This window comes from Sinocyclocheilus anshuiensis, unplaced genomic scaffold, assembly GCF_001515605.1.
Source record: "Sinocyclocheilus anshuiensis isolate Anshui unplaced genomic scaffold, SAMN03320099.WGS_v1.1 scaffold1418, whole genome shotgun sequence".
NCBI lineage: Eukaryota > Metazoa > Chordata > Actinopteri > Cypriniformes > Cyprinidae > Sinocyclocheilus > Sinocyclocheilus anshuiensis.
Genome location: NW_015558607.1, coordinates 108,129 through 118,619, shown reverse-complemented (window position 1 = coordinate 118,619; position 10,491 = coordinate 108,129). Strand labels below are relative to the sequence as shown.

At 38.3% G+C, this 10,491-nt stretch overlaps 1 protein-coding gene across 1 annotated transcript in view; it reads left to right on the top strand.

Annotated features, from left to right (window-relative positions):
• Nucleotides 1-8,734, top strand: part of LOC107680274 (renalase-like) — a 62,110-nt gene extending 53,376 nt beyond the window's left edge. The window contains exon 7 of the mRNA XM_016476100.1: nt 8,645-8,734. Within this exon, the coding sequence (XP_016331586.1) occupies nt 8,645-8,719 (75 nt within the window). The 3' untranslated portion in view covers nt 8,720-8,734. The remainder of the gene's footprint in view (nt 1-8,644) is intronic.
• The last annotated feature ends 1,757 nt before the right edge of the window (nt 8,735-10,491 follow it).

Here is a 10,491-nt window from a genome sequence, read left to right as displayed (position 1 = left end):
AAAAAAAAAAAATAGCTACTCATTTTAAAAGCTAGGCTGCTATCACTCTGCTAAAAAATGCGGTTAAGTTAGTAGCTTTGCAACTTCTCAGTACTGATAGCAGCATGCCAGCTGTCAATCTGGTATCAGTAGCTGCACATTAAACTGTCATTTCTGTCCACTCTCCTGCCCACAGACTGGCTCTGAAAACTAGACATCAAGGTGACTTGAGCTCAACCCGTCCAACTAGTGCAAGCCTCCTGCCTGGGCTCTTCTCAGGAATTGTTTTGAGAGTGCAGAGAGTCATTAACAACCCTTATGCTTTGCGCAACGCTAGCAGGATTCGCGCCATCTGTAGCTTGTGAAATGGTGCCACACCACAAAGTAGACCTTGTTAGGGAAATGTGCGTCCCCATAGGATGGAAAAATCACAAATGAGATCTCTTTAATTTCTCAATTGTTTTAGCAGCAAGAATAGCAATGCAAGAGACAAAGTTGATAATCATATCTGACAACTCCATTATAACTATAAAAGAGCAACCTCTGAGCATACAATTTTCCTCTGGGTCCTTGTTTTTCACCACCAAATCCTGTCCGTCTTGACATCAAGTCCAGAAATGCATATTTGAGTACATGAAATTATGAACATTTTACTGTACCTTCAGAGGTCTGGTTGTGTTGTCTTAAGAAAAACATTCTCAGATCAGAGAGCATGGACAACAGATGGTTCTCGGAGCTCCAGCATGTCAGGGATGGACAGACACTGACCACTGCCCCACAGGAAGTGATGGCTCAAAGCCCTCTGTTCAGTGCTGACGTACAGCCCAAGCTGTGCTGGAGCCTTTGTAAAGATCTCCACTAAGTGTGCCGATCAGGAGTGTCTAGTGCTACCTTTGGGCAGATGCTGAATCAGTGGTTTTTATGAAATCTTGAAAAGGGTTTTGCAGTTAAAATAGGTTGTGCTGGAGGCTGTGTTGGAGGGTATATGCATGGTATGCATTAATGAGTATTTGTGAATAGGACTCAGACATTATGTAAGACCATATGTGTCTGGTATGAACTCAGTGACAGGTTAAGTGTGTGTTAAATTGCCTAACCTCTCGTGAGAGAAGAGTACTGAGAGGACTGGTTGTACATATACTGCGGCAGTGGCACACCCTAACCCTTAACTTCTAGGGGAAGTGTGCACACTCACACTCTCAGGGGAGTGGAGTCAAGTCACACACACACACACACACACACACACATACAAATTAATGTCTGTGAGCCTGAAACACCACATGTCTCTCTTACTGACTTCAGCCAGACGGATTTTCTTGTTTTGTTTTGCTTTTTTCCCCAGGGTAATCTAAGATTATAGTTCCATTTTCCATTTATTTTAACTTTATTAATATTGTATTAACTTAAGTTTGTTAAAGTTTGTTTTGTTATTAACTTACAATTTTTGAATACACCTCTGAAATAAAGTAAAAATCAACGTGAAAAAAACTGTCCTGATATTATAAATGATAAATGCTCCTTGAGGTTATAAAATGTCATGTGATTCAACTCCCCAAGGTATAATAATATTTATAAATTAATAACTCTTTAATAATTAAAATACCTTGAAAATATATATATATAAATAAATAAATAATTAAATGAAAATAAAAAGAGTTCATTACTGGAGCTTTTTTGTCCTTTTATCGCCCATATGAATTTCTGACCCTGGACAGGACCTACTTTAACTTCCTCAAAGTAAAAAGAAGTTGGCCTACCAATGCGGTCTGAGTGCTATCTGCTCAGTGCTAGACATTTTACAGTCTTTCTCTCATTAATCAGCTTTATAAAGGGCCTGTGTATAGAAGGAAGAGTACGTTATTTGGCCAAAGCTATGATCAGGACAATCTAATGCTTGGCTAAAGCCTTTTCAGCTCAGATTAGACCAGCGCTCTGTATTATACACAATGGCCCTCCCCTAAATGTAAATCTGTTACAGCTTTGGACTTTAGACTGCAGAAATCTGGGAGCTGGCGCGAGCACTTCTGCTCATTTTGGGGCTGAGTGGGGGAAGGGAGAGTGAGCAAGAGCCTGGGAGGCACAGCCAATCAGATGTGAGGAAATGTCTATTGCTTTGTTTTGACTGGTCACATACATTTCCCATCATTTTCCTCTCCTCAATGCCATAGAAACATTCAATATTCTCAGCCTGGTCTCATATGCAGTGTATTATTCATTTAGATGTTCAAAGTTATATTGCTTTCAATAGAATGGAGCATGTATATTGCATTTCAGACAGCCTTGAGTAGCCTATATTAAACAGTCAGACGGAGTCTATGGAGGAGAATTCAATAGCTTCTGTTCAGTCTTCTAAAGTTTTCTGACACTGTCTGAACTTATCCGAACCCAACTAAAATCCTGATGTACTTGTTTTGGTCTTTGATGAGACCTTAGTCTTAAACCTTAGTCTGAAAATTAAACACATTCTTCAAGTACATTTGATTATGAGTACCGTGTATTCACTGTATGAGGCTACTTGTGGGCAATGTAAACTCTTTATTCAAAATTGATATCTTAAAGGGGTCATATGACGTTGCTAAAAAGCACCGTTATTTTGTGTATTTGGTGTAATGCAATGTGTTTATGCGGTTTAAGGTTCAAAAAACACATTATTTTCCACATAATGTACATTATTGTTGCTCCTCTATGCCCCGCCTTTCTGAAACGCGTCGATTTTTACAAAGCTCATCGGTCTGAAAAGCAAGGTGTGCTGTGATTGGCCAGCTATCCAGTGCGTTGTGATTGGCCGAATACCTCAAGCGTGTGACGGAAATGTTACGCCCCTTATCATACTGTGATGCCGTGTCCCGGCGCAACGAGACAAAACCAGTAAAACCCATTATAAATGAGGCATTTGTTGCATCCAGTGGGGACATAATTACTGATTATAATGACTTATACTGTCTTTTTAAGCGTTGCATTGCGTATCGCGCTACGTAAACATAAAACCATGTCTGCATTTGTGATCGGAGAAACGACAAACAACAAGCGCTAATGTACACTGCTCAAAACTCGCGTTTGAATCGTCAGTGGCAAATTCTTTAAATATAAAAAAGCTTACTTACAGGCTGTGAGTCAGAAGCGCCAGACCGTCAAACAACAAGCGCTACTCTACACTGCTCAAAACTCACGTTTGAATCGTCAGTGGCAAATTCTTTAAATATGGAAACGTACTTACAGGCTGTGAGTCAAATAGATCTTCTTTATTCACCAAGAGCTTGTAACACTCCAAAGAGAAAGAAAAAATTGAAATCGCATCATATGACCCCTTTAATCCAACTAGGAGAATGATACAGCACAAGTAGTGACATAAATGCAAAGGAATATTCAAGTGTGATATAACAAACCCTGAACTTTCTCTCTTTATCCATGTCTCTTTTCCATTTAGATGATGCAGTAATAGGAGATATTAAGTGGGTCAATGACATGACATGATATATATATATATTTATATATATATTTTTTTTTTTTTTTTTTTTTTTTTTTTTTTAAACATTACAAAATACAATGACTTAAATGTATAGTTCAACCAAAAATTACAATTCTGTCATCATTTACTTTACATTTACCCTTAAGTTGTTACAAACTTTCTTTATTCGGTTAAACACAAAAGTAAATATTTTGAAATATGTTGGTAACCAAAAAGTTTCCGGTAGCCAGTGACTTCCATGGAAAATAAATACTTGGAAGTCAATAACTATCAACAGCTGTTTGGTTACCAACATTCTTTAAAATATCTTCTTTTGTGTTCAACAGAATAAAGAAATTCATACATGTTTGGAACAACAGGGGGGGTGATTAAATGATGACAAAATTTTCATTTTGGTGTGAACCATTTCTTTAATACAATGATGGCATAAATTTAAAAGGGTTATACGTGATTGGCCTTGATACAGTAATGAAGAAAAAAAACAGTTCTAAGTTCTAAATTAATAATTTGTTATATTTTTTTAACACACCACAACATTTTTTAAAGTCTGTAAACAAACTCTTTTTTTTTTTAATGGTTTAAAAGGTTTAGAAATCACATGAAACCAATATAAATGCAAAGATTACAAGAACTTGGCACATGTGTTTTAAACTAGATTTCATTCACCAAATCAAAGCAGGCACATTTAGGCCACTGTTGGATAAACAGCCTTTTGCTCAAACTCTGTTTGTTTTCTTTCTCTTTTCAACAGTAATGTTGTCATAGATACGGATGTTTTGGATTAGTCAACCAATGGACAACTCATCATGGATTTTTGGTCATGGACCTTCTCTCGGTTTCTTTGACTTTTTGGACATTGAACCAAGGGGCTTTCACAGTACACCTCTACTGTAGCTACTGCTCTTTGGGTTATAGGTCGGCCAAGAGGGAGGTTTTTTTTTTTTTTGTCATTCTATTACAGAACTTATACAGCAAAGCAGCACAGTTTAGGTACTCCACAAACATTCTGGTTAGGGATTTGTTCTGAACCCCATGCTGTTAAGCAAGACACATTATCGTCATGGAAGTAAAGTAATTAGGACATGTAAGGAGAGTGGGGCTCAGAAAAGGAAAGAATGCAACAGCATGGGAGGGAGAGAGACAGAGAGAGGAATTGTATCATGGTTTACCCGCTGCAGTGGCGGGCTGTGGCCTGCAGACTCTGGGATTTCTATGGCTGTGGGAAAGGCCAGGAGGTCACCCAAATTTCGTCAGACATCATTTTTTTAGAGAAAGCGATTTCAGCATATTTTTTCCCTCCACATGCCATGTTTACTTTCATTCACTTCCCACTGTGTGGCTCCACTGCAGTCTGGGGAATATGCGCTCTACGTTTGTACACCCCTTCCCTGCCTTTTCCTTTGGCTTGAGTGGGACAGAATCCATGAAAATGGTACTTCAGGGGCCACATTCACACAAAAATGGGCTTTTCTGGAATGACAAATACATAGCATGGTTATGAATGTTCTGTAAATGAACTCAAAACTGAATTGAGAGTGAATTCAGTTCATGATCTTCATTTGAACAGTTGTGCTATCGATACTTGTTATCACAAAAGCAATCTTTTACTTTATGTCTAATACGGTCAATACGGACACTCATAAGCTAGTTATTTTTGGTGAATCAAAAACAGACAGCGTGATAAGTGTAGTCTGATTCATGACCAAATGTCTCTAATGAGTCAGCCCTTTTTAGTGAATCAAAAACATGCAACATGACCTAATGAGTCTTATGATTCGGGGTTTTTTATCGAATCAAAAAAAAAAACTTTACTGCCATGGATATATTTATATAAATGACTTTGCCTGCAGTACAGTCTGTATGTGCAATAAAGAGCTGCTTCATTGTTGACAGATAAAGAAATTTGTTTGTTTTGTTTCATACAATAGATTGTAGGTAAATATCCACCTCATCCAGCGCTTTTTTGTTTTGTTTTTGTGTTGCGTGAGTGAAGTGTCCAAATGAATCAAACTGAATCACAGACATTTTGCAAACCTATTTGACTGATTAGATCAAAAGACTGATTAATTCGCAAATCTGGCAGTAATATTTTACTGGGGCCCAGCAGCATTTCACTCTGAACTCCATAGTTAAGTTTTCATAATTGCTTCCGCTATTTCCTGTTTATCTCTGTGAAGATGCTTTGACAATCTGTATTGTATAAAGCGCTTTAGAGATAAAGGTGACTTGACTAGCACTATTAGCTGAAGCGTCCCGCTAGAATCCTTCCTCTCTGGTGTAATGATGGGACTGGGAGATAGACTACTGGCGTCCTGCTGCCTTTTTTGGGAAAAGGCAAGAAGAAGTGGTCTTAAGTTTTATAAGATGGGACATGGCTTCAACTTGACTGGAAATCTCATTAGCAAACAGCTCAGGAATAACAATGTGGTCGCTGGACTGTAAAACTCAGGAGAGAATCAAAGAGACTCTTCTCACTCCACACACCAGACCCTCTGATCAGAGTGCCAAAGCCCAGCTACGTTTCTAATTTCACATCCCCCTCAGACATTAATATTAAAACAATCTCCCTCTCCAAGAAGCAATTAACTGGCAAAGTAATTATCCTTACAACAAAATGCAATCTCGACTTTCTCAACTCATGTGAAGAGGGGCGGTGCGGAGGACCCTGTGACCCAGGCAATGGTCGTACTTAGAAGCCCCGTGTAGCGCTTTGATCAGCCCCAACTTCCTGTGATGATGAATCTCTCATTTGCTCTTGTCCCGCGTCGAGGCCTGGATGGAAGCCTTTGGGGGCGTTAGACAAACAGCGGTTCAAGCGGTGGTGGGGGTGGAGGAGTTGCTGAGTTTGGAGAGTGAGAGCGAGAAAAGCTCAGCAGCTGTTTTGATGGCTTACACAGATGTTTGTCATCCTTAAAGAGTGGAGGCTTTCCCACCCCTGCCCCTGCACCTCTCACAGGCTCTCGCACCTGAGAGCGAGTGTGTTCATGTGTGAGAATAAAAGAAAGAGGATAGGACTGGCCATTGAGCTGTGACTGATGGCAACATGGGGGAAAACAGCCACAGGGCATGTGGAAAAGTGCGTTAACCTGTATCTGGCCCCACTGCCTCTGCTGGGATAAACCGCACAGACCATCATTATCAGATACACACAAAAACTCATAAGCATATGCTTACATACATGTGCTGTTTTGTTACTTATAATCAGGCTGTTCTAAAAGGCGACTAAAACTGTTTCCTAATTTGCATCCTAAGCAGTATGTCTGATATTGGAATTAGCATGGCCTGATTCATAGTATATTGAAAAGAGAATGACAGTTCACTTGAGAACGTTAGTTTAAAAAAAAAAACTACAAACATGAGGATATGTGAGAACAACTATGTGCCATTATTTTATTTTTTTAAATTCTTTTGTCCAATTATTTTCATATTATGGCCCACTAATGCCAATGTATGTACTATTATTAAATTAAATATTTAGATATATTTAAATATTTTATAATATATATATAGATTTGCTAAATATTATATTTAACAAGGTTATTAAATTATTAGTCTTTTTAAAGATAACTTTAAAGCTGCAGTCCGTAACTGGGTCATATTCCAAGACGTAGGCTAGAATCTGTGATTGCGAAGTACAGTAAATATCCACACCGGTGCGGTGACTGACTGCCACACACATACACCTCAAAACATTAGATTCATCCGCGCTGGAGCAGTGCCGACTCACAAACCCACACAAGGAAGATAATTCCGCACACAGCTGCAATTCCAGGTTTTCAAACAGAGATGGCGACAAAGAGGCAAAACTTACGAACTGCAGCTTTAAGTGAGCGATAGAATCTAAATAGAGAAATTAAGCAGCACAATTAATTATTCAGTATAATTTTTTTCTCTCTTTTTTATTTTTATTTTGTTTACTTTGGGCTGAATCTACAAAATATATATATTTTTTTAAATCTAATATTGGCTGATAATGGATATGGTACCTAATATATGGTACCTAAATGCTGCTCTTTAAAGATTTACGTTATTAACAATCATTGTCATCTTGAATGGGTGATTGTAAAATCTGCCGATTTTATTTGCATCTACTGTGTGTAAAGCTAAAGTAGATACGTGTCTTAAGAACTTTCTTTCAAGAAAATAATCTCTAAGGAGAACTGCCAGCCTCATGGATTAAATAAAGTTATTATTTATTTTGCCATTTATTGTATCACTCAAATGTGGTGGAGGGCAGATGGGGACTGTTGTATTGATCTGACAGATGTGACGCTGCCAAACCAGAAATCAATAAAGAGCTCTAGTATAGCACCATGTGTTGTATCATTTTAAATGCATAATACAATATTTTTACTTGAACTGATAATGTGAATTAAATTTTAACTACATCAAAATGATTTATTTGCAGCTATCCATGTTATATTTAATCTGAAACACATTGTGAACACACATTTAATCAAGATGCGGATAGTAAAATTTCAAAAGAGGGATGTTTGGCTTGCATTATTTGCACATTATTAAATGCATCATTATTCAAAAGCATCAGCAGAACTTGCTGCATTATGTTGCAATTGGTAGATCTTCAGTGTACTTTCTCATCCCAAAAACATCTCAACTCTAAATTCTGATTGGATAACCCATGTTTGAAGCCGCTGCAAAATGCAGATGGTTATGTTTGTGTGCCAAGTTGCTTGGTTGCATGGCAATTGTAAGCAGCCTATATGTACAGCATCAAGTAACATGTCTGTCCACAGTCAAAATGAAGAAAGATGTGATGTGTTGCAATAACTGCCAATCAGAAAATATTTGATGTTTAATATACGTCAGAATTTTTTAAAATTATTATTATTTATTTATTTATTTTTCCAAATAAACCAATCCAAATAAATGAATCCAAATAAAAAGTCATGGCTAGACAGGATTAAAAACTCAAAGTTACATATGTTGCTTTATGCATCTGATTAACAATATTAGGCTAATAAGATCAATTACTTTGTGGGATAATAATTAATATGAATAATTGTAACTATTTATTTTTGTAAAATTTCATATTGCCATTGCCATCTATTTTGTGGCTCCATTATTGGTATGCTGCTTTAACGTTTTTTTTTTTTAAATAAATGACATTATAAATAAATCACTTTTGTGAAATAGATTGACTGTTTCTTTTAATCTTTTTCTTTCCTCCCCCTCCAGCCACCTCTCGCTCCCACACTAAACGACACGCTCGCTGAAGCCAGAGGGTCTGGTCAGCGGCCCAACAGATGGTAGTTAACAGGCTGGTGGTAAAGATACTTATTATTTTGTTTCGGGGCTAAAAGGTTCCATCTCGCTGGTTGTTAATGTGGGTTATCTGAACTAAATCCGTGGTATTGTTCTACTGGCCATTTAATCTGGGGTTGCTCTCCCTGACTAAAACCGTTTTAACCCTTTCACACACTCATGTATGTGCATAAGACCCCCTCTGACATGCTCATTAACCCCTGCCACTGAAAAACACCTTCAAAGAAAATCGTTTTCATATGGTTGATGCTGAGACCTACACGCTATTTCTTTCTATTTTTGGTGCACTTGCAGTGAACTTTGAAACACACAAGTGCAGTCACACAAACAGACTTCCTGTTTGTTGCTAATAATTGCTGTTAATAGTGTTCATCGTCTGTTTTATTACATCTTAAATTGATTTTTCCGTACTGCTGGTTCGTCTGGTCAGAGGAGTACTGGCCCCCCGACTGAGCCTGGTTTCTCCCAAGGTTTTTTCTCCATTCTGTCACCGATGGAGTTTTGGTTCCTTGCCGCTGTCGCCTCTGGCTTGCTTAGTTGGGGACACTTCATTTCCAGCGATACCGTTGACGTGATTGCAAAGATACTATTTAAACTGAGCTGGATGTTGACATCACTGAATTCAATGATGAACTGTCTTTAACTGAAAAATTAGTGTTTACTATTGTCATTTTGCATTATTGACACACTATTTTCCTAATTAATGCTGTTCAGTTGCTTTGACACAATCTGTATTGTTAAAAGCGCTATATAAATAAAGGTGACTTGACTTGACATGGATCGGGGAGGTTGTATGAATTGTCAGGAGAGTGTTCAGGACAAACGAGTTCTTTCGGTTCGTCCTGGTTTTAAGGGCACAGAGTCATGCACAGATCTGTCTCTGTTAATCTGAAACTACTAGTGCTGGGTGGATGTACTGCTCATCTAGACAAAAGACAGTTTATTCTAATGTTTACAAGCGGAAAGAACATGCATTATTATAAGACGGTCATCTAATATTTAAGTTTAAAAGATTAGAAAACTTTTTTGCCAGTTATTCACCCATTTGTAAGTCTATTTGTGCTCAAATGCCATCAGTTATGTTTCTTTTTTATCAGTGTTAACTCGATAAATTCATTTTAAATAATTTAAGATGATAAAAATAAGAATGAATTTAATAATTAAAATTAATTGCAAAAGAATGTGTTTGAGAACTCATCGGCCCCTCTAAAGAGCATTCTAGGAAAAGGTTATTTACAATAACATCACTATTTGGGAGTTTGAAGATAAACAGCACAAGTTCTGGCCCATTACATCTGTAACAGTAGCACCCTCTTGTTCCCTTTCAGTCGGTCACTCTCGACGTCACGTCGGATAACCGACGAATTGGGATCTCGCTTAGAGAGACCAATCTACTTCGAGTGTAAACTAAATGAGCCAATGCACATTGGCATGCGATTATTGCATCCAGCTGCCGCTGATCACAGCGTGAGTATAAGTAGGCAGCAGATGCAGCGCATATTCAGCTTTTCGCTTCGGAGCCGAGCGGTTCTATCGTTCTGCTCCTGACCTTCTACAAGTAGTAAAACTACAGTCAAGCACGCTCTTCGTGGGCTATCGTGCTGGTGGTACGGCGCTTCAGCGGCGGTGGTTTTCCCGTGTTGAGTGGGTTGCACACATCAGGCTGCACTACCCCTGTGTGTGTTGCAGACGGCCATCTCCCCTATGCGTTTCAGCACACTAGAAGAGCTTCACGGGTGGAACGTCTTTTTAAAGATGTC